This window comes from Homalodisca vitripennis, chromosome 6 (genome assembly GCF_021130785.1).
Source record: "Homalodisca vitripennis isolate AUS2020 chromosome 6, UT_GWSS_2.1, whole genome shotgun sequence".
Taxonomy (NCBI): Eukaryota; Metazoa; Arthropoda; class Insecta; order Hemiptera; family Cicadellidae; genus Homalodisca; species Homalodisca vitripennis.
Window position 1 is genome coordinate 146,689,418 of NC_060212.1, and position 25,728 is coordinate 146,715,145.

Sequence of the window (25,728 nt, forward strand, 5' to 3'; positions counted from 1 at the left end):
ATGCAAAAATATAGATTTTTACTTATGTAATGAAAAAAAAACACAAAAAAACTTACCCTGTGCTATCTAGATCACAGCTGTTTTTGCTGTTAGTGTACTATAAAAAAAAAAAAACCAGTAAATACAAGTGTTGTTATTATTTTTAAGGAAAAGTAAACTTATTCAACTGTCATTTACCGCAATCCGTGTGTAAATAACGTAATATTTAGCGCTGGAAAAAAAAAAATTCGCAACAACGAAATATCGTTCCATAGCATTTTTCGGCAAGATTACCAAAAACGACATATCGTTGCATAGCAGCCAAAGGGTTAAAGTCTTAGGCGGCAGAATTTTACAACACTGGAATTTAAAAATTAGTTCACCACTATGACAAGCACCTAAATTTATATGTTAATTATGTTGGAAAATAGCATTTTAATGTCACTTTCAAATGTATATAATACAATTTTTTTCTTGTATTTTGTTTTTGTTTATGTCAAAATGTAATCATTCAAAGTTCTTGTTTCCTAGGATACTCTAATTTTTTTTCACTGTACACAAAATTATTTTACAATTAATTAAACATACTGTACAATTGGAAAATAATCCAAATAGCTTTCATCTTAACGTTAAAGTTCTTCATCCTCGCACAAACCATGAACCGGCAAATAGTTTTTGAGCGTGGGAAATAATTACGTCTTCCACATTTCCATCACTATCGCTGATATCAGAATTGTACAGGTAATCACTGCCTAATAACAAAGCAACAACAGAGTTTCGCAGTTTATTACACCCATTACAATTAATTTCACAATGAAACAAAAACAAATGCATCTAACTTCGCGTATAGTAGCTGACACATGCATTCATGACGGATGTTCCAAAAATCAGGTGGTAAATTCAGTGCTGCCAGTAATAAAACAAAATTAAATGTAATATCTTCTTAGTAAAGGAGTCAGTAAATACCATGGCAACAATATCTGTCAGATATTTTCAGAACTAGAACGGCCCAAACAATAAAGAGTGGCTAGAATAGACTATGTACCTGGTACTTGTGTCTTCTTAATGGGTTAACACTTGATTATAAGAGTTAGTTAAGAAGACTGTGATTAGGGGTTTGTCCATTATCAAGTAAAGTACATACAATTAAAAGAAAATGAACAGAAAAAGCAATGTTAGGTATCTCTTGACAATTATTGGTGTGCAACGTAGCATTTACTTTGTAATTTGTGTATGAAGTAAATTTTTGGTGCTAACGACAGTGTGCTGAATGGATTGAAGTTTTCCAAAATGTCTGATCTTTATCTAATCCCATGTACTATTAATGGGATTTTTATTAATTTCTAAATTTATTTAACAAGCAACATAGTTAACCATCCCTTTTAATGGGAGTCGACTGGTTAACAACTGAAAATCTAAAATAGTATGGTTAGTGGAAGGACAAATTTAAATAGAAGAAAATATAGTTCTCATAGAAAAGGAAAAGACGGTGTTTAGAGAAAAAGTAAACAAATTTACCACAAGAGTACCTAATATTTCATGCATAAAAACAGATGTTCTACATAGTATACTTAATGTACTATAGTATCTATCAGGATTACTCATTTCAATACCAAGAATTTTTCTGTGACTGTCAAGAATCCCAGTTTCTACCATCAAGTAGTATATGTATAGCATCTCATTGTAATTTATTAAAATTTTACAATTCAGCAAAATAATGCATTAGGCTATATCTTTTTAGTTATATGTGGATATCCATGCTTGTTTATGTTTATTTTGACCTAGATTATAACATACAGTGACGAAGCTTAATAAAAATATGCAAAAAACATCCTTAAGATTGATTAATCTAATGAACTTACCAATGCTACTTATTAAGTAGGAAATAACTCTTAAAATTACCAACTTTACAGGAAGTTGAAAATCTTTGTCAAAACCTTATATCTATACAAAAGCTGTCCAGAAAGAAAAATATTTTAAAAACAAAGTTAAAATGACAATTTTTATTATTTGAATTTTGAAGATGAACTCTTAGGCTATTTTTCTACATAATCGCCATATAAATAAAACATTTATTATAATGTGGTACAAGCTTTTTAATACCCTCTCTGTAGAAATCTGCTGCCTACAAGTTCAACCACTAGTTTACACCGACATCCAGTTGAGCATCAGTGTCAAATCATTGCATAGCAAGTTAAGGCTTCATCACAACATAGATGGTAGTCACGAGAAAAGGTGGTAGTCTCTTCATCACACGAAAAGGTGGTAGTCGCTTCATCACACGAAAAGGTGGTAGTCTCTTCATCACGAGAAAAGGTGGTAGTCGCTCAGGGCCAAATCCGGGCTGTATGGTGGATGATTGAAAACTTCCCATCCAAGAGCTCTTGGTTACGATTGGCTGTGTGTGTCAAGTTGTTGTGGAGAAACGAAACTTTCTTGCTGAGTTTTCTAACATGCTTGCTTTGTATTGCACATCTTAAGGTTCTGAGGGTTTGGCAATACCTATCTGAGTTGACAGTTTGATCATGTTCAAGAAAATCACTCCTTGAGTGTTTCAAAATATAGTAGCCATGGTTTTTCTTGCCGACAGCGTTTGCAGAAACTTACTCAGTTTCTTGGGTTAATGCATGTGCCCCATCCCATCGACTGTCATTTTGTTTTACAGTTGATGTGCTGTACCTAAGTCTCGTTGCCGGTTCCAATATTATTGAGACTTGGTTTCCACTTTTGTTCTAGTCTTCCAAAAAGTCAGTGCTGCAGCAAGTCTCTCTTTTTTGCGGTCTTCTGTTAGGATTTTTGGAATCCATCTGGAACAAAATTTTTAGTAACCAAGTTTACAAACCACAATTTCATGAACTAAACTCCGTGAAATTTGGGTACTATATTCTGAGAGTTCCGTAATCGTGAAATGACGATTTTAACAGATTTTATAATTGATTTTCACTATTAATTCATCATTCCAAGACTAAGCCTACCACTGTGATGTTCATGAACACTGGTTCGTCCATTTAAAAATCAATGCACTACTGCCTCACTCAGCTTTCACTCATTTTTTTTCCTTCCTGAGGGAAAAGGACAGTTTGTCCTAAAAGGACCTTTGCGCCTCCCTTACTTTAATTTTGTATCCTCAAAGTCCGAGGCTTTTGCACTCATTATTGTGATTTTTCACCAACAAAACCCTTATCACAGATCGCATTCTCAATTGCAGTGCTTACTTCCACACTCCACTGTATATAAAGTACGATAGGAGATGCACAATCTACCACAACTGGTTAGGTACTGCGTGTAGGAACACTTATGCCAAAATGGCAGCACTAGTCCCGCCCATTGCCGCGCCATGTCAGAACATCTGTTACTTTCTGGAACAGCCCTTGTTACCATACAGGTGTTTTAACAGTATGATAGTATTTGGGTGATTAAATATTTGTTTCTACTATATAACTGATGGCACGATTTTAAAATGTCGTGTTTGGAGGTGATTATAAAGTGAGGAATTATTTTGGGATATTGTTCAATAGAAGAAAATAAACAAAACATTTACTCTTAATATTATAGTCTATTTTGCTTCGTTGAGTGTCTGTATTTCTCCACTTTTTTTATCACTGTAAGTACAGTGTGTTTGATACATGCAATATTTGAAATACAAAGTTTAGAAATACACTACTGGCTTATTTAAATAATTTTTTGAGATAAAAGGTTTTAAACTTTGATTAAGAACATTTTGCTTTGGCCTTTTACTAAAAAGGCAACTGTGTATACTTAGCAGTTTTGCTAGCATCTTCTTTTCCAGATGTTTGTTACAAAATTTAAAGTATATTGTAGGTCACATTAGTGAATAAAATTCAGTATTGTATTGAAAATTAAACACTTTATACTTATATAATTCAGTTATTTAATTTTTGATTACTGTATATGTGTTTGTAGTTGTTCCAATATGTTCCTGTTGTTATAATGATTCAGAAATGTATTTTGTGTCAATTAATGATTTTAGAAGAAAGTACTGAGTTGGATCTATTATATTTTGTACAAAGTCAAACTAAAAAACTCCATAAAGAGGTATACATTAGTTTAAAAAAGAAAACAAATTCTAGCTGTCTAAGATCATAAATAAGGATGGTCTGAATTGTTAACTCTTCAAGTGTAGTCACATGTAGACACTGAGGAATGTCTAGATAGTGTCAAGTAGCTTGAGATGTTTGCACTCAAGGTGTTAAGTAAAAATCTGCAAAATGTTTAAACTAGGCTGATTGTTTGGGAACATTTATGAGTGAATTGGCAGCAGTGTAAAGGTTAAAGATAATTCTGATAAGGTGGAGTTACAAGATTTGTCAATTTGGACATTGAATAGAACTGACTACAATTATCAAATTCAGTTAGTAAAATTTGTGCAAATAATAACCATGTAAAAATCATTTAATTTGTGATTATAAAATGCTAGGGAAATACAATTAATTACTAAGGTAGTTAACATTGAGAATACTTGTTTTTACGAGGGTCATTGGGAAAGTAAGTTGCTTTAACCTTTGAGCTGGCAATCTAGTTTGTTAGACAAGTTGTTGCAATCCTCTTTTTAAATATTTGTTCAAATATGTCTAACCATACCTAAAGTGATGAAATTTTCATATCTTTTTTTCTTTTAAAAGCTAAGAAGTTAAACTCTATATTAGATATTTGTATGTGTATAGATTACTAGATATAGGTCAATGTTTATTTGATCTTTTAAGTTCTATGCATATACTCAAAGTTACGAGTTTGTCAACTTTTCAGTTATTAGTGGAAAAAGTTTATTTCACAAAATAAACTATACAAATTATATTTTTTGGTTCAGTACTAAATTTGGAAATCTAGTGGTTTTCTTTGTGTGTATTGGTTATTAAAAATATATTTTGTAAAAAACAACAATATGGTACTTCTTTTATTTCGATGTAGTTCAGGGATTGTTTGCTAGTATAGATCTACGTAATTACAGCTTGTAACAATCCATTCAATTCTTATAAGTGTCATGTTCCGCATGATTACGTTATTGTCAAACACACACTCAAATAAATAAAGGTGTATAATTATTTTTATAAATAAGCTTACAAAACAGCCCAAAGGAGCTTGCTTCAATTTAAGGAAATTTCAAATGACAGTTCCAGGGTTAATAAATACAAATTCACACAAAACTTTAACAGCTTTTTCATTATATACATTTAAAAGAACAAATCAATCTATTTTCAACATACTTAACAATTACATTTAATCACTTTTTATTGAAGCAAAAGCTTTTAAATACCAATTGAATAAAATTCTTCAGCATATGTAACCAATCACAGGCGCAGCAATGAGCTGTGGCCCCACTCAATTTATTGACTTTTTTATTGACATCAAAATAAGAAACGTATGTTTCATCACCAGTGGCTATTTGGTTAAAAAAAAGTTGTCACCTTTTCCATGGTACCATTAGGAAATTTTAAAATAGGTCCCATTCTTTGCTTTGAATACAAGAATTTGGGTACTCTTCAGACACAAAATTGACAATACCTTAGTTTCTCTCTCAGCCACAATTTCATACACTGTAGTTCCTTTTGTTTTATTTATGGAAAATGTTCTGATATCTGAGTGTGAACCATTGATATTTCCTTAACCTAATATCGATTTGTTTGACAATGTTACCGGTAACCACATTAACTTTTCTAACAAAACAATCAGCATCATTTTTAATTGCAATAGAGCTCCTATCTTCTTTTTCCATAGAACAGAATTCATGATAAATTTCCACAGGTTGCATTTATTTACCAAAATAAATCTAAATTACGCTTATGTACTTAAAAGTTTATGGGAAAGTTGATTTCAAACAGCTTTTATCGGCCGGATGCATGCTTAATGTTGCCACACAACACCAATCATATAGCGCCACTACCTCCACCCGTTCAGCAATCAGATGCCACAGCAACTTACTTACCAAAATGCCCTTGTATTTATTACAACGTAATGCTCATTCCTTCCTTATTAAAGTAAATAACAAATAAATAAATCTTTAATATATTTTAATTTTTAAATATCTTTTCATTTAAATTTTCACCCAATAAGTTTTTTGAATTAATATATTCATTGTTACCAGTATTTGTAGGATTATTTTCACATGTACTTAGATTGTTAAAAGAGTATTTTCCCACTGTCTATAAAATTTTAAAAAAGGTCCAATATACGTTAGATTAGTACAGCACTAAGATAACAGATTTTTAAAGATTTGCATGAGATTGCCTTCTGTAGATAATAGATTTCTAAGTGCACGAAAATGTAGATGTTATATTTACACTTAGAATAGTGAGTTGAACTGAAAGCTCTGTACTGTCAAACAAATTCATGTGATAACACTGTTCATTTTTTTAGGAACTAATGTAGTCTCGGAATGAAAGAATCAAGTCTTAAAACCCTTAAGTCTTAAATTCATGCATAAAGCAATACCGACTTAAACCAAAGAATTTTAATCCATTTAAAAATTTCATTAAATACACAAAAACTATTACTTTAAGTAAATTAATTTATGTTTTGGATGTTAACAGCAAAGATATATTTTGTTTATTTGATAAAATGGTGTATATTTTCTACACTACAAGTCTTTTAACAGTTTTATTTTGTAAACAAAAGCATGTCTTGTGTAACTGCATGATCGTACTGACTCTTTACATGACAAGACAATATTGGTATTTCTTAGTATACATGATATGTATATTATAGGATCTCAACTCTTGTAACTGAAGACTATACCTTAATATATTTTGTATCATATAGATTACACTTTCTAGTCATACCAGTATACAATAAAATATCACTTTCTATCCATAGCAGTGTCAATTTCTTCCATTATCACCCTTATATCATTTTCTGCTTTACAAAAATAGTTTAATTTGTTAAAATCTGAATCGGAAGCGAGTTTTTCCAAAGTTAATTTGGCTTGCATTATGTCGAATTTTAAGTGATTTACACCCATGAACCAATTTCCGTACACTTTTAAATCTGTGTTTTCGCTTAGATGTATTAATCGTGTGTGAATTATGTACAGTAAAAATGAACAGAACTGCTTGTAGTCTAGGCCAAATGATGCGTTCAACATGAGCTGACAATGTTCCTCCCACTCTTCCATGTCTTGACAGTCGGAGATCTCTGCCTTGACTGCCGCCAAATTGCCCCTCAGTGAGTTCCACATCTTTCCAATGTTACAGCCATTCACCCAGTTATGGTTTATGGAGATAGTATCATCCTGGGAAGAAAAGAATCAGTAACACCAGTGTTCTACTACTAACAAAATAGTGTAAAACAACCTCGTGATATGAATTTCCATGCGTACTTTCTTCTTAATTTTCTTTTTCCAACTCACCAAATTCCACACTTGATGATGCCAGCCTGAGGGGACAAATATTGCTTCTCCAGGATTTTGTATTACTTCCAACTGAGTCTTCAATTTTTGATAGCTTTCAAACCTGTCTCTATTTTTCAAGGTAGGATCTTCAACATCATATGCTAAGTTGCCATGTATATCGGTGAGATGTTTCTCCTCCCCAGGGGGAAAAAGCACCCACCGTTTCTTGCCACATAAGTTTACGGACCAACTGAATGATGAAAATACATCAGCATGAAAAGGCGTCCTGAAAGAAATATTTATTAATTAATGATTACAATGTATTTATTTAGAATGATAACTCTAGTCTTTTTTTTACAAGTTAGTTTCTTTTTTACTATTTTCCCCTTTCTATAGAAATACTAGAATAGGAAAAATGGGTATTTTACCTTGGTATATTGTATTATGAGGGTCACTGAAAGTTTTGAGATATCGGAAAAGAGTGCATACTATTTTATAATACTGTGCAATAATTTTATTTGATTGTCTGAGCCCCAGTCAGTATCTGACAGCGACTTGGGTTCATTGGTGTACTTGTGTCGTCTGTTCAGAATCAATCAATCAATTTCGTGAAGTCATAGAGTTATCAAGAGAACATTTTTAGCCTATGATTTTAAAGTCAGTTTGTTTCAAGAGGGGTGTGTGAATGTCTTAAAATTGCCTATTGTTCTGAAGCAAAGGTGGTAATCAGAATTTTAAAGGGGCTTAGAAAATGTTGATCGGATGCGCAGTATGATCAAGAGATATATGAGAACAGACACTGCACTTATTTAATGATTTAAACTTCCCTAGGTATTAGATCTACAGCAGTGTGAATAATCTCGCATGACTTTAAAGTTACAAAACTTGTTTCTTTATGGATACCCCACAATTTAACAGATGAACAAAAAATGTAATGTGTGAGAATCAGCCAGCAGACCCTCCAACTACTTAATAATGGTGGTCATTGGATTATTTCCAAAATTGTTACTAATGATAAGATGTATATATCATTTTATGACATTCAAATTCAAGGAGAGTCCCATACAGATGTTTAAAAACATTATCCGCCACAAAGGTCAAGAAACAACGATCAGTAAAGAAAGCAATGTATACAGTTCTTTTCAGGAGTATGGGACAGTGAAAGCTATTAAGCTGGAGGAACAAATGTTGTCACAAGAAGTTGGTACACTGAACAATGCTTGCTAGAAGGTCTTCAGCACTTGAACATCAAGTGTTTAATTTTGCACCACGACAATACAAATGTCAAATTCAACGTAAATGCTTAGTGAACTAGCTGAAACTGTTGAAGAAGCCTACAACAAATTTATAATAACAGTAACATTAGCTTTAGATGCAGCCTGCCCTAGAAAACTTAAAAAAGCAACCAAAGCCTAGACTATTAGTGGATAAAAAAAGTCTGCAGGCTCAAAGAAAATTTTATAAGGCTACAACACCAGTATGAAACAACAGGACACAGCAGACACAAAAACTCCTATGACCAACGCTTAAAACTACTGAGACAATAGGCCTCCGCTGACTACATAAATAGAACTGACAACAAGCTGCAAGCCATGTGGAAATTAATTAAGAATGTCCGTACCAAAAACAGGAGCTCTGCAGAGGACATTAAAATGGACAACGATCACAAAACCCTCAAGAAGTTGCTGATCATCTAAATTTATTTTTTGTCATTGTGGCAGAAACATCATTAATGGATATAATGACCAAAACTAGCATCAAAGAAGTTAAAGATACAATCCAAGAACTTTGCAAGAATTGATGAAATATCCTCCAAAGTACTAAAATTCTGTACTAATGAACTCGTCCTCCCCTCCCCATTGGTTGTTATTTTCAACAAAATCCTTCAAAGAAGGAAAGTTCCCTTATAAGCTAAAATTTAAAAGTGGGAGCCACACGATGAATACAATTACAGATCAATTTCACTGATTCCAACATTATGTGTTAATTATATTCAAGATTATGTGAAAGAATTTTACTCTAACAACTCCTGGATGACTGTGCTCAGCACAACATGCTAAGTGAAAACCAACATCGATTTACAAAAGGCAAATCAACAACCACAGCATTGATCAATCTAATTGAGTTAGTGACAATCAGTATTGAAGAGGGGAAATTGACCACTGCCTTGTTTCTTGACAAGCAAAGCATTTGACTGCTTAAGCCACAACATCATTATGAAGAAATTAGGATCCTTTGGGATCAGAGGAACAGCTAATGAATGGTTTGAGACCTATTTAAAGGGCCCGCGAACAGCTGGTTGAGCTAAACCATTCATCAAATGGTGTCACAAAGACAATCAGGTCAAAAATTCTTCCTGTGAAACGAGGTGTGCCGCAAGGCTCTGTACTAGGACCAGTAATTTTTATCCTTTTTACTAATGACCTACCCTAACATCTAAGAAACTCTGCACCCCTCTTATGTATGCCGATGTTACTACTCAAAGCAGGCAAAGATTTGTTACAATCACACAAATGCCAAAAATACAAATGTCAATTTGTTGGTGTACATTGCCAGATACACTGATAAACGGCCTGAGTATTTTTACGTAATAATAATATAATTTTATAACAATTGAGTAACAACCATTTAAGTTCTACCTTAATCCTTACCATGAACCTTTGGGCCCCATGTAAATGAATCTGTAATCATCCTGTACATCCTCTCTTGATGTGAAATATTCATTTAACCAATCCGAGGCAAAGATGTGTGGGACTCTGTAAATATTCCTATCTGGAAAATCTCTGGTAAAATGCCAGTCCTAGAACAATAAAAGTAAATTAAAATAAAATATTAAAGAATATTGGGAAATTAAGTTATATTTTTATTTACTATTTCAATTATAATACCAAAATATACTACAATTAAAATTAAACTGAAGTGGAGTTATCCTCTTCAAGGACACTGACACACTTGTGGAGTCTATATAAAATTTAGTTTTTTGTATCAACATATAAGAGGTAGCACATCCGATGCCTATGATCTCTACAATGTTGATCATCCTACGACTGTCTATTTATGACAATCAACTGGAATTATCACTTTTTTAGCATCTACCATAGTTGGCTTAAAATCTAACTACAAACTTTGACTACCTGTGCCATATTAGGTTGATATTATTTTGAATTTGTATTGCAACTTCTTGTATTATAGATTCATTACAAAATAATTTTTTGTACAAAATTACAGATGAAATAGAGAAAAAGGTTACACAAAGTTACGACAGGAAGTAGATCTTGTTTACTTTAAAATTATTTATTACAAATGTTATATTAATTCATACAATCTTAAAGGGCTACTTGTCATTACCTTTATTTGAAACATATTTTCACATTTCATGTCTATAGATATTGTCAGAACATTTACACAAAACATTCAATGACATTACTATCTGTTTTTGCTATCCTATCTATGCGATTTTGAAGTAATATTATTGGATGAGCATTAGAGAAGCCTATTACTCGGGCTGTAAAAATTTCATTTCTGTATTTCTGGCTGTCCACACGATATCTCGAAAAAACTGACCTACAGACTTGAAATTAAGCATAAAGCATAATTTATATATAAGTAACACTGAGTTTGATTATTGTGCATGTCACACCATGGAATTTGGCTGAGCATTTGTGAATATATTTATATTGGTCTTATGGATGAACGCCTAAAACCTAACGTTCAAAAGGGGTAGCAAAGAATCAAAAAAGAAGAATCATAAAAGAATCTTATCGCAGACTATTAACAGGGACAAATTCAGCTCTCCCGGAATTAATTTCTACATATACCCCTTGTTTACTATTATATTTATATATGCCTATTATACCGGGGTTCAGCGTCAATTATGACAGGACCTCAACCGTTCTGCGGTATTCCAAGGTGTGAATCCTTTGGGGCTCTCGAAATGGGTTCGTGCTGAACATGAGAGAAGGTGGAGGTTGCATCCGGACATGAGAATGAGCAGAATGGTATTACAGTCGCCTTCCTCCAGAGTGGCGTCTGACCTTCTCTCACTAAATAGAACAATGTCTTCTCGGGTTATAGGTCTGATCACGGGACATGGTCACCTGAGGAAGCATCTTCACAGAGTCGGCATCCTTCAGGAGGATTCGCTCTGTAGAATGTGTGATGAGTAGGATGAAACTGCCGAACACTTGCTCTTTGATTGCCCTTCAATAGCAAGGGAGTGGTATGCCATCTTTGGTAGTTTGGACAAGGGTGGTGAATTTCCCCAGGAGAACCTGACAGGTTGTTTTCGGCGGTTTGTGGCACTGCTGAAAAATCATAGACTGGTAGGCCTCATGGTGTGCTTCCAGAGTGGGCAAAAGGCCCTTGAGGCTTAAGTGCATGGCAGTAGGCTGCCCCATAGAAGAAGAAGAAGGCTATTATATCATATGCTTTATTTGGATTTAAAGGAAATGTTCTATAAATATATAAAGCTAAAGGAGCTAGATGTCTGATTCAACCTACTGACCTAATTCCCAAATATTTAACAGCTTGAAATTTTGCCATGCTATTAGAATCACAGGAGAATATTACTAGGATATTTAAAAACTCTTAATTTCCAATCTTAACACTTTTACTACCACAATGTTTAAAATGTTCTGTAAATACAGATTACATAATCCGTAGTAAGTTAGCTGGATTCTACCTATAGACTGCCGCCACACGTTTGCTGTGTTGTTCTCCTGTCATGAAATGGTTTTTTTAAATAACTGCCTAGTTTAAAGTTCAGCGGATGTAAGGCACTTGGTCTGTGGATATGAAAATTAATGATGTAAAACAGCTGACAAAAATGCCATATGTTTTCCATTACAGACCTCAAATTAACCTTCCATTGCATTCACCATGAGTGTGTTTGTGAGTTGTTTGTTAGCTTTGTAGGTACTTTTGTATTATATGGTGGCCATGCTGTCCCTATCTACTACCTGTTATTACACGAAATAAGTATATTTAGATTAGGTTATCATAAATATATTACTAGTAGTACAAAGTTAAAGTTAACCTGTACTAGCATTCATGCAATCGCAGTTTGAATTTGGGTACTATCTCGAGGGATGTTTTTCTTTTTTTTTACCAGAAATGTGGGGTGGTATCGAAGCCCGAACTAATGGCCAGGGGAATTTCCGATGGATACTTTCGCAACCTCAGATCACATGCCAGACTGTCTAATATGAAAAGTCGTTAAACTGACGATGATCGTGAAGTTTTTTAGATGAAGATAAAGTCCAGGTAGTTAGAACGGACACTGAACTGTCTTCCGTACAAGAAGATGAACAAAATGTTAGGTAGGCCTAATGTAACATCTTGATCCCAATGTACAGTTCGTTGTCAACACTGTTCATGAGCATTATAATGTGTCAGGTTTATAGAGACAATTGGTCACACGTTTTTAACTTTACTAGTAGGTAACAAATAAACCTACAAACTAATGATCCAATTGAAGTTTTCAGTAGTAATTTTAATGATCATGTGCTTGATAAAATTGTCACATGGACGAAAAAAAAGAGCAGAAGTCTATCGAGGAAACCCTCTCCTAAAATTGCACTTCATACATCCGACTAATGGCAGAGACAACAAAATTAACAAAGTGCTAGATCACCTCTTACGAAATATGATGATGTTTACAAACTCAGAAAATCACCCTCTCTCGATGAAGTAATGGTTTTGTATAAAGGAAGGCTGTCATTCCGACAGTATATTAAAAACAAGGGCAAAAAAGGCATGAATTTGTATGAATTGTGCACATTAGACGAGTCATTTGAACCTTATTATTTATAAAGGTAAAGGAACCTTACTTCACCAAGAAAAAGGTTACACGTAATAGGTGGTGATGAAACTGGTAGAAAAATTTCTTGACAAAGGTCATATTGCACACTTAGACAACTTCTACAACACTACCTTTTGTAAACCAAATGAACATCTTTGGGACCTTGAAAGCTAGCAAGGAAGGGTGAATTTATAAAGAAAAAGTTACGGTTTTTCACATAAAGCAGATGTAACTTTCATGAAATGGCGGGAGAAACGTTATGTTTGTACTCTATCCAAAACAAAAGGACCTGATGACAGATAACACAAACAAGAGAGGCACAGAGGCCTTCTATAGTGGTATCTTACAACAATGGAATGAGTGGCATTGACATAAGTGACCAAACGCTGTCATATGATTCCGGTTTGAGGAAATACCAGGTATCACTTTTGTGATGTGTCTGACGAAGATAGCCTTGCTATCGAAAGGCCTCACAAAAATAAAAGTTTTAAATATTGGTTTATGTGTTTGAATGTAAATAAGTTAACGTGTTGTTTTGTCTTATTGATAACAGTTCCTACATCTTTTCAAAGTTGAATGGCATTGTGTATATCTCAACTTCAGAGACGTAATAATCAAATATTTCATTGAAGGCAAAGAAGTGCGACATTCTCTCCGAGCTAGCACCTCAGGGGCTTACTTACTCATCAAAGTGGAGAAAAGTCAGAAACGCAAATTTGCTGAATTGTAGAACAGAAAAGAAAGGACATTTTCCACATGTATTCAACTTGCAAGGACACAGGCAATAAACTAATTAGTCTGTGTAAGCCAATTTGTTTCATAAAATACCATAAGAAGTAGACCCATACAATTCAATGATATGCATAAACTTTTAGTCATCAGTTTAGTATATTTCATATGTAATAATAACACTTAGTTTTATAAATGTACACCATTACAATAGTGACAACTACTTTATATAATTGTTCAATTGTATGTTTTAAATTGTAAAAATACATTATTCTTTATCTGGTCGCTAGTATGGCACTTTATAATAGTGAATGTATATACTGTCCGATCAAAGTATACATTTCTGTCATATGTTTACCTTAAAATTTTGCTTTATTTCATAAATATTGCCTTGAAACTACAATACATGGGAACCACTGCACTTAGTTCCATAACAGATAAAGTAAGATTGTTAATGCCAAAAATCGAACACTGCATATTTGCGGTGTCTTAGAATAGGCTCAAAACGTGTAGATTCGCAGTGGTGCTTTCATTTGAGGTTATTGTGAAGATGAGGTTATGTAGATTAGATGAAAATTTACTTGTGGTCTGTGGTGAAGATCATACACATTATTCCTAGTTTAAGGGTAATGATCGTATTTTACAGATAATCTATCGGACTGACCTCGGCACCAGAAATATGCGGCATTCCGTAGTGAACGTGTTAAGGATATTTTTAAGAATAAAACTGCTTCTTATCAGAAAACGAAAATATCAAACTCAGTGCATATCTATAAAGATGAATACAGCCACTAAACTTTTACATTTGGGCTTACTAAATCAAAAATGTATTCCATCAGGACCAAATAAGAATGTAAAATTTATAAATATTAAACTAGTACAATATTCTCTCTTTAAATTTCAATATACCACAAAAGTTTAGAAAACTAAATTTTCTGGTACTGGGTATTTAAAAAGGAACATACTTTAAATTTGTAGAATAATGAATGTGTTGGAACATTAACATTCTAAAACACATATTATTTATCCAGCACCATAGGTGCTACAGTTTAAAATATTTCATTGTTTAATGATTGGAAACAAACAAGAATAGAAAGCTACAACAGACTTTCAAAGGAGAAAGACAGTATTGGCTACAGAACATTACATACATATAGAGGCTAAAAATAAACAAGCCAATACCTCTTATAGATTTATTTTTATACTACAAACATACTTATCAGTTATTAAGATAATTTGATTCATTGGTTCTCTACCTTGGCAGGACTCCTGAAAATTGTAATTCAAGTTTCAACTTGCCTTCAAATATAGACAAGGAATTTCTGGTGAGTAGTTGCTAGACATATATTTTTTCCAGTAGTTCAGATATTGTTTTAAGGTTTGCTCTTCTTTTTTCTGAGCATTATAATATCTATCTCCGCAATTGGCAACAGGGACAGACGCCTCACCTGAAAAAAAAAACTAAGTGAAGTGAAAGATTCACATTTTAAAAAATGTTCTATCCATAATAGAACAAGTTTTTATATTATTATATTACACAAAAACTATCAAGTAGACGGAGTTTGGAGACTAGCTTCCAATGAAACAGTCTACAAAAACATAGAACCTATTACAAGTATAATTAAAAAGAAACGAATATCATTCCTGGGGCATTTGTTAAGAACACCTGAAAATATAATTAGCAGGAAAATAGTAGAAAAACTGTGGTATAGTAAAAGTGACATTAAATGGATCACAGAATTAAAAGAAGATATGAGAGAGTTACAAATTACAGTAGAGGATTTAAAACACAAGACAAACACATTAAAGATATTAAATGACAAACACTCTACACTACAGCTGAAAAGAAACAAACAACGAATAGGAAGAGTGGTTCCGGAGGAGGAAAGGAAATTACGCTCGGAAAGGATGAAGAAATATTCCAAGGGTGGATAAAAGAAGAAGGACTAGAAAATATAAAGTGACTAAAGTGGTCCAATGTAGGCCATACAATTATAAATAAATAAATAAATAGAACAAGTTAATGTCATTATTGTAATATCACAGTGTAAATATTCACAATGGTTATATTAGATTTTTATTTTATTTTTTTATACATAAAAAGAGAATATTAAAATTCATAAAGAGAATAAGCAATCTGTTTCAGTCTTAAAGACTTAAACCCAAATAGCATAATTTTTAAATGAATAAATCTTTGCAAAAATGAAAAAGCTAATACTGTAAAACCATTAGGCCTAAAACACTGACCACTCCCATCTATATTTCAATTGAATCATGTTATAGAAGTTTATTTTACATATTATTTGTATAGGAAGGGTATTTTAGGAATTTCTACCAATAATTGGAATCACTTATCATTGCAATATCATGCTGAAATTTGTACAATACTAACCTATTTTCGTTTAACGTTTACCTAAGCTAAGTAACACCTACACAAATAGCAACTTTCACAATGTTCAATAAGATATTTAGATTTTATTTTGCCCTGGAAGCAATGCCTTACAATATTATTAGAGAGTTCTAAAACACTCTGTCTTTTAATTTGATATAAAATACACATAATTCAATGCAAAAATTAAAATAATTAATTATTTAGTTTACATATAGTACAAATTAGGCAGTCAAACAAAACACGCTGAAATATACAATAAATAATTAATTACAAGTAGGCTAAAGTTATTCTACTATAGGCTATAACAACAAAAATGAAATTCTGTTCATTGGCAAGCACATAACTTGAGAATGGCTGAACCAGCTAGATTATTTTTTGTTTTAAATGTTTTTACATTTGTTTTAAATGTAAATAGACTAAATGATATATTTAGATAAAGTAGGAAAAAGTTGTTCAGAATATTGATTAATTCAGGAAAATCTGGTATTAAATGTACAGAGATTTATCAATAGTGTACTACAAAATAAATATGACAAGGAATTTCATATTTTTTACTACAAACGGCAGCATTGACAAATTCAAAGAAAGTAATGCATTGAGAATATTATTTCAACACTAGCTGACCTAGCAAACGTTGTTTTGCCACATAAATTCTTATTAGTATGTGCGAATGTGGTGTATCAGTGGAAGAAGCATGGAGCGCTGTAAACGATGACGGAATATAAAAATTACAGAACACTGAAAATTGGTTCAACTTGATTTTTATTTTTACAATAGAATATAAAATTTCTTCTTCACTTTATTTCCGACAAAAATAGAATCTTCTGGATGGTTGCTGTACAATAGTTTGCAAAATTAAAGATCATTGCACATTATATATGACTATCGGAAAGGCCATAACACTCAGTGTGTTAAAGTTGTCCATAGCATCTAGTAAGAAAAGAATGTTTCTATCCTACCGGTGTACCACATGGTATATATAAAACAAAGCTGTACAAAACAAATCAAAACATTTAGTTCTCATTTTAAATTACATAAAATTTGATATTATTCCTGTAATATATGACACACAAAGACCATTAAAATATGTTAAAGCTAAGTGTTATAATAATTTATGAAGTGTGTAGTAATGATTAACTATCAAACATTTGTATTTCTGATAAGTGATACTGGGATTATTTTAAGAATAAAAAGTGAACTGAATTCTTAAACTTTATATAAGCAAGCTGTAGTGAGTGTTTTGGTGAGGAATGAAACAAATTTGTTTAAACTATTTTCTTGTTTTATCTCCTCCAGCAAAGCAAAATATTATGAAGTTTAATTCCCATGTAATACATGCCTTTTTCAAGCATAGTCACGCTATGAATAGAGTATTGGTACTTTGTTTTATTTCTAGTTTTGTGGATATGATTTGGAAGAGCTCCTGTAAATAACAAAAGTTTTTCTAACACACTTTAAGGTTTCTAAATTGTACAATGCAAGGAATAGGATTTTTATGTATAATTAAAAACTTCTCTGTATGAATCTCTTCAATCTATTTAAAAATTAATCTTATAACATTTTAAAGAAATGGATTCAATTTTTGTGGTTCCTAAAAGATAATACTATACCTTATTAGAGACACAAAATAAGTATGGTATAACGCTAATGTGTCATTCCAGATATAATCTATATTGCAAATACTGACTTGCTCAGCTTTTTTGAAGCATATTTATCTGAAGCTCCCAGTTAAGAACTATAGAACTGGAGTTGGTAATCTAATACCATAAAAAGCATCGATTTGGAATGGGATGTTTGAAAATTTAAGAAATGTATAACTTTTAAATTTCAAATCATTGTTTTGAAACCAATTATATATTTCTGTGATAGAATTCTCAGTTGATTTTTTCAGTGATAACGGATTTCTATCAATTGTCAGACAAGTGGTATCAACTGCGAAAAGTATCAGTTTTGTTCACATATATTTAACAGTTTAATATCTTTGGCAAAACCATTTTCTAATATTCAAAAAAATCAAGTGGTTACACTAATCAATGATTACACTAGTCGCAACACACAAGATCACTTTTAAGATTTTGAGTCACTTTAACAACATATAACTTCAATTCTTTCATATTTTACTATGATGATCAGGCAATCCTTAAAAAGTAATTATTTAACATAAATATTAACTGCCAGAAAGCCATCAACGACATAGTCAAGCAATAAGGGATTTCTTTTTGCACATGCCGCACCACTTCTTATCTTGATCAACCTGAAGGAGGTTCACGTGATCTGAGCTTGATTTTTAGATAATATCTCGAGGGAAATTTATTTTTCTGCCAGCAGCGCAAGGCAGATCAAATTAAATGATCTCACGAAGTACCAGTTACAAATGCCCCTGGCCATCAGTGTAGGCTTCAGTGGTGGTGCAACTCTGTATTACTGGCACAAATAGAAAAGCCCTCGAGATAGTACTTAAATTTAGGATCAGACCAAGTTAGCTTTCTAATCTAGATAGTTTATGGACCAAGTAATTAAAAAAGATAAGGATAGGTTACAATTTTATCCATCTGTAGTATGTATCAGACTCACCATTTCAGACAGGACTGATTTGACTATTTCACTTCTAATCGTTTAGCAATGTTAGGACAATAACATGTCGTTAGACGATCTGGCACATTGGATGTTGAAACTTTTTTTTTTGTTGAAATCAGGAAAGTACTGGTCTGAAACGCTCATAGCCATCAGTACAGGCTTGGTGGCATTCCGCACTTCTGGTGGAAAAAAGAAATACATCCCTTAAGATGATACCGAAATTAGAGATTGTGTAAGTGCTTATAAGGGTTTTAAATTTAACTTATATCTGCAGTACAAGAAGCAGCCACCACCTCAAATGAATTAACTATCAATTAGAAATATCTAAACTGAATATAAAAACATTTTACCTATAGATGTTCATAATTAATAATTACCGTTTTTATTTTACAGAGTAACAATATTGTTTGGTAAAATCTTAGAAGCCTATAACGTAATTCAGTTGGACTATATTGTTCCAAATTAATCCTAACACAGTTAAGTCATTTCTATGGTATTTGAGTAATGGCCACAAGATATAGGAAATCCATAATAGCTGCAACCTCCACCTGAAAAATTAACTTCTATGGGTAGGAAAAGGACCCATAGGGACCACATGCATGGTCTCACCCCCACAATTCCAGCGCCTATGCCGCTTTTTGTTTTAGAGCCGTCTGTAAACCATTCAAGCTCCGCTGGTGGAAGAAGTTTCCTTCCCTCTGACCAATCGTCCCTAGGAGGTACCATAATCCTAAAGGGTTTGTCAAAGGAAAATTTTTGTGGCATCTGATCAGAGATCATGTGTAGAGCATCTCCCTGAATCAGGATGCTAATTCTACAGTGGTCAACGATGCAGCCCGGCCATTGTCAAAGTGGCCGTTTATTATACTGCAGTTAAAATAATAGATAAGGGGTTGCATTTTACTTCAGCCACGTCAGCTATAACGATATCAAACCACTTTCATAAATTTCTTAAAATAGTATAATACTTCCATTCCCAGAAAGAATTTTTAGGTGGTCACGATACATAACTGCACAATAAGTGATATGTTTGAAATTTTAAGTTATATCACAATTTGTCCAACATTCTAGTGGACCGAGGGGAATCGGGGTTTCTGAGTGGAGGGGAAGAATAACAAGCTAAGGAGGGGTAGGCATTGGTAGAGGGAATAATCAAGATACCAACACTCAGGTCAGAAAAGTAGAAGAAATTTTAGATGTCCGTGCATTTTTGCCACAGTTTCTACTTCTAAGGTGAAGATTGACTGATGATTATTTATCAAATTCTACCTATATGTTGACGTTTATTCCTCTGTGCTCTTGGTCTCGTTTCTCTTTCAAGACATTTTTGCAACATTTTCTACCATCACATTTTAAATATTTTTAGCTATTTTGTGATTGGTCAGACTTTTCTGCGTTATACATTTGGTGTTGCCATTAGCCATTTTGTGTTGGCGCCTTTTTCAGTGGTTTGGTTTACATATTTCTCCAATTAGAACAATGGAGTTACCTTCTAAAAGTGGTGAAGTGATACAATAAAATAAATAAGTGCAGTGGGTGTTCTGTTAACACACTGACTGCGGTAAAACATATTTTACAGTATATGAGAATGGCTGAACTACACTGAACCCCTTAAACAAACCGTTGACCGCACCAAACGCAATGTGTTAAGTTGTTTGACTGCATTACAATGAAAAGTTCAGAAATCGTGTCCATTTTAGTCTGACATGGAGTTTTGAACAAGTTTTCCTTGCGTAATAAGACTGGCTTCATAACTTTCCCAGAGCAGCCGGGAAGTTGTACACTCCTCTTCATTAAATATTTTGTAAGTTTCTATTATTTTTACTTCTTTATTATTTTTATTACGTTTTAAATTTTATTACTTTAATTCTTGTGTTGGCTGGTTGGCTCTCAGGGTATGTCACTTTTCTAACATCAGATCATGATTAAGGAATTTTGGGTATAAACGGGTACAACCGTGATCTAAGCTCGAATTTAGGTACTATCTTGAGGACGTTTTTCCTTTATTTTACCAAAAGTACCGAAGCCCACACTGATGGCTAGGGGAGTTTCCGTTGTTATTTCTGCTATTATTTAGGCTTTCCCCCGTTATATACCTTATTTATTTTCTTATTTTAAGTTGAAATTTTGACAAATAGTGCGGAGAGGCTTGAGTAAATAATTACCAGGTAAGGACTGAGTATTAGCGTAATTCAATAGTTAATTTTTTTCCGACACCTGTAATCATCTCAAATGTAATTTAAAACGGTACTTTGGGATTATACTGACCACACCCATATGAAGAACACAAAAATATAAATTGATAGAAACAAACACGATAGAACGAAAAAAAACAACTCTTTAATTACAAAATTACAAGCATTTTCCAGGTATTGTGATCGGTATTGTTGTCGCTGTTATCTTATCTTTCTCGAGAATCCCGATTACGGCAGGCAGGCCGCGCGGCATCACATGATTATTTAAGCTTTTTGCACGGTACATAATTGCCTTTCCATTACAATTTAATTTATATTTCTGATCAGCCCTTCTAGAATTTGATATTTTACTGATAGGTACTATCTCGAGGGATGTTTTTTCTTTAATCGACATCAGCGCGGGCTTCGGCAGCACCTTCGGCCGGAGGCACTCGCATTTTGGGTGGGCGGAGTGTGATCAAGAGCGAAAACAAGCTTTGAGTGTTTTTTTTTTTCAATAAAGAGTTTAGTTTTTGTTTGGTAATGTTTGTTTTTGTTGAATTTTTGTATTTGGAGAAATGTATGGGGTAAAACACGGAAGTACAAAGCAACGCACCAGCTGAAACGGGCGGCGAGATTCTGCAATCACGTTATCTAGACCGCTCGACTTTGACCTCTGTCTGAGGATGGGGAGGGGGTTTGCGATAAGACAATTCCTGTTTTATATTGACGAAATATTGTTCTACGCTAATCTAGTAATCAGTAGAAGCAAAATGTCAAATAACGATTCATGTCTGGGTGTGGTCGGTATAATCCCAAAGTACCTTTAAAAACATTCACTTCAAAGGTTAATATCATACAATCCAAATAGTAGATAGAGACAGGGGATTACATTTTTAGCTTCATTTGATACTTTTGAATGACAAATTGTAGGATATTTCATTTCTTCTACACCTGTTATGTCAAATGTGATTAAAACATTCACTTTTTTTATATATTTCAATAATTTAAGAAAAAATTGAAGTTAATATTAGAATTGTAAAGCATTACCACTAGCCTCTGGCTTTTCGGCACTTAATTTGGTAATTGTCACATTAACGGCTGGAGCGGAAAAATACGAGTTTCGCGTTATTAACTTATTGGAATCGTCCTACAGAACAAAACAATATAAGGTTTGACGGGGTGGAAATAAGAAATAACGAAGTTCTAGAACATAAAAAAATGGAACAACAGTTACTGTTCAAGCACGGAGCAATATTTCCATGTTCTACATCCACATCGGGCATCACGTGACCTTTTGCGACCATGATTCAACCTTGTGATGACGTCATCGGATGCGGTGCCATCTTTGCAAAAGTAAATGAAAAATAATACTGAAATGAGCAGAATTTTAATCCAAATAAACAATGTTTTTCTTAAATTTCGAGCTACAAATTAATTAGTTGTTATCCGAGTTGAGACTAGTGCCTCCGGCCATCAGCGCGGGGCAGAACCTTCAGTCAACGAAAGAAAAACATCCCTCGAGATAGTACCTAGGCTATCAGTAAAATATCAAATTCTAGAGGGGTTGATCAGAAATATAAATTGAATTGTAATGGAAAGGAAATTATATACCGTGTAAAAAACTTAATAAATCATGAATACCCCTAATATGAATATGTATATAAATGGATATGTATATGTAATTAATAGAGAACACTTACCATTAGTGTGTTCCACAGAATGACAGAAACTAAATAATCTCGTTTTGGTCGAAATGTAAACTCTTAACATGCCCGACAAAACACTCTGATACACCAATTCACGACTGGTCGAACTAGTGGATGGTTGATCCATGATTGTCACGCACTCACTCGATCCAACCTACAGTACACGTTATCTCTGACTTCTGCCCCAGAGCGCTCAGATAACAGATACTCTTATCAGTCCCACCCGCAGATAATATTTACAGATATCCAGACACAGCACACAAACAGAACATTTAAACATTAAGAACTTAACTATTTATGTATATACCCTCTAATATCATGTTGTCATTTGCACCCCCTATAACCATAAATAGGCTATTTTTTGTTGAGGAGGATGAGCAGAATACGTTGATAACATCAAATTCGTGATTTGCCAGGTCGACCTTTAATCTTATAATTTCCCTTTAAAATTTTCATGTTTCTAACATTTTAAGAACTACCTTATCCTCACAATAAAATATGAAAGAAATAAAGGTGACACAGTAATTCCTCATAACAACCAAATCTTTGATTTGTACAGACATTTGCTTACACTAGGTATGTTACTTACCAAATTTCTCAATTAAATATTCAAAATTTGGTTTATTATCTGTTATCCACTTTTGGCAATGCCATGTACTAGTCACTGAATGTATTAAACATGGTACGTTTCTTAATGCATTTTCTGAGAAAAATGTGCTATATGATAAATCAGTCATAAAATAATTGTTAATGACTGGACTATTGATTTGTGCTGAACTACTGTCAAATCTCAGACTGTCACTCACAAAATTGCTTTGAAAGTCCAATATATCCATGTTTTTGTAAGTGATATGTAGGCCTATTAATACTATTATCATTTGGTTCCTGTTACAGAAATGATCATGTTTGTTTACATTTTACACAACCACTTTCTACTAACCCAAAACATGGTTAGGAAACGCAATGTATGGATCAGTTAAGAAATTACATTCCTAAGTTGATAGTATATTTTAGACAGCTACTGTCCAATTAACTAATATTTTTATAATTATTAGTATGTATGTATCATAAGCATGTTCGTTGTTCATCACAAAAACCCCACAACTGTTATAACTTTTTTTTCTTCTGATTTGCCTTTTGGCTCTGGCCTTAAATACTGTAAGGCGGCCTCAATGCACTGCACACTTCCTTTGCCTTTCTTTTGACTATTTATCCATTTTTTTTTATTAATTGAATGCCTTGTGGTTATCTGTTACATTAACTTAAATTATTACCATATTTTAGACAAATTCAAAGTTTGTTGCTATGTTAACAGTTACACAACACAGGCCATATAAATGTAAGTAATCTCATTGTAACCTATATGAATCTATAGGGTTTTTTTTTTGCTCTGATTAAAAATATATTTATTTCTTTATAAATTTGAATGTCTTGTTTTCTTCAGCAAGTCAGCGAGCATGCTTACCAAAGTCTGTAGATTGACTAAATTTACTTGTTTGTTGACCTTCTTGAAGCTTTTTTTCCACGGCCTTCTGTATATCATCCACGCTAAGTTGAATATACTGCATAATGTCTTCTTCTTGTCCCATTGTGTGTTAAGAAAGTGTTGGACACGGATGAGGGAGTTTCCTGTGATGGCGCCTGTAATCGTTGGTTTTCATCGGAGAATGCCTTAAAATGTCAAAAGCTGAATATTTGCGTCTAAGTGGAAATAACAATGAGAAGTGGTACTGTACTAGAACCGATTGCACAGCTCTCACTAACCAGCCTCTACAGTTGCACTCACAGTCCAGATGAGTACTGTTTCTCACAACAAATTGGATGATCTTTTAAAACAAAGTCAGCAAAATTGATGAAATATCCAAAGACATTGTTGGGGATTAAATCTGAGGTTACAGCAATACACAATACTTTGTCTAACCTTGAGCCAAGAGTGTCCTGCAGTTGAGGGTAAGATCGTGGAACTTGAAGATAAAATAAGCACCTCACTCCAACTAAACAATTCATCTAATGCTGAAGAAACCATTGCAGAGATTAACGACCGTGCTCGTCGTGCCTCTAATCTTATGATCTACAATTTGATTGAATCAAAAGATTCCAATGTTGAAAACAGAAAAAAGCATGACACCAACACTACTACTGAGTTTTCTTCGAACCTTTCTACCCAACTTTGATCCCGTTGCTTTGAAGACTTTTCGAGTTGGTAAAGTAACTAACAAAACAAAACCGAGACCTTTAAAAGTCGTACTGAGTAATGAGTCTGATGTTAAACTGGTTCTGCAAAACTTCACCCCTGAAGCTTCTGCCGCTATGGATGACGATTTCGCTGCTGTAAAGCTCTCAAGGGACAGGACTCCACGTGAACAAGAGTATTTCCGCCTTCTGAAAAATGAAATCCACGATCGGGGAATCGGGCGGGGGAAAGAGGTCTTGTTATCAAATACAGGAACAATGTACCATATATTACAAAAAATAAAAAAAACTAGAAGTCATCAACGGGCCACCAAAACTGCTGACTTGTTTTTTCCAGAATGTTAACGGCTAAGAAGTAAGTTGAATTTGTTCTCTAGATCTGCAGCTTCCTGTGCATATGATATCATTGCTCTTGTTGAGACTAATTTTGGCACCAGACATTGGCGACTCTGAACTCGGTCTGTCAGGATATTCTGTTTTTCAGATGTGACAGATCTCTGCTTACCAGTCGCAAATCAAGTGGAGGAGGTGTCCTGATTGCTGTGCGGGACTCTATCTACAGCTGCAGGTTATCAACAAGTATCAACACATTTGAAGGAGTTTTTGTGTCATGTGCCAAGTCCTCTTCTTGTTTTGTTATAGGCAATGTCTACATTCCCCCAAATAGCCCCTCATCTCATTACACCAATCTTTGTGATGCTTTTGAGGAGGTCTCAGCGCAGGCGGGGAACCCCGACAAATGTAATGTTAATGGGTGAATTTCAATTTGCCTGATCTTTATATAGATAATGTTGCCTGCTCTGGGAGCAGCGATTGCTCTCGTCCCGTTA

General features: G+C 33.6%; 1 protein-coding gene and 1 long non-coding RNA gene across 6 annotated transcripts; one reads left to right on the top strand and one right to left on the bottom strand.

Annotated features, from left to right (window-relative positions):
- The first annotated feature begins 120 nt into the window (after positions 1 to 120).
- On the top strand, positions 121 to 5,919 carry LOC124364999. Its single transcript, XR_006922690.1, has 2 exons — positions 121 to 2,214; positions 2,296 to 5,919. It is a non-coding gene; the product is annotated as an uncharacterized LOC124364999 (long non-coding RNA).
- On the bottom strand, positions 5,142 to 24,222 carry LOC124364998 (2-oxoglutarate and iron-dependent oxygenase JMJD4). 5 transcript variants are annotated; one of them, XM_046820870.1, is made up of 6 exons: positions 23,295 to 24,130; positions 18,820 to 19,001; positions 15,153 to 15,301; positions 9,976 to 10,124; positions 7,343 to 7,610; positions 5,142 to 7,225 (listed from the first exon to the last, which is right to left on the bottom strand). In XM_046820870.1, exons 3-6 carry the CDS (start codon positions 15,195 to 15,197, stop codon positions 6,794 to 6,796), a joined length of 894 nt encoding a protein of 297 aa, XP_046676826.1. In that variant the 5' UTR covers positions 15,198 to 15,301; positions 18,820 to 19,001; positions 23,295 to 24,130; the 3' UTR covers positions 5,142 to 6,793. The 5 variants fall into 5 exon arrangements, with proteins under 5 accessions (XP_046676826.1, XP_046676827.1, XP_046676825.1 ...); XM_046820871.1 differs by lacking the exons at positions 18,820 to 19,001; positions 23,295 to 24,130 and adding an exon at positions 24,171 to 24,222; XM_046820869.1 differs by lacking the exon at positions 18,820 to 19,001 and having other exon boundaries at positions 23,295 to 24,133.
- Positions 24,223 to 25,728: the final 1,506 nt, after the last annotated feature.

What these genes read in the sequence shown, in the direction of transcription:
- LOC124364998 (XM_046820869.1), bottom strand. Translation starts at nt 23,583, where the DNA reads ATGATAATAGTATTAATAGGCCTACATATCACTTACAAAAACATGGAT. An exon ending in TTCCTTGTCTATATTTGAAG is followed by an intron (nt 10,125 to 15,152) that starts GCAAGTTGAAAC and finishes TTATTGTTCTAG; the next exon opens with GACTGGCATTTTACCAGAGA. An exon ending in ATGGGGCCCAAAGGTTCATG is followed by an intron (nt 7,611 to 9,975) that starts GTAAGGATTAAG and finishes TATTTCTTTCAG; the next exon opens with GACGCCTTTTCATGCTGATG.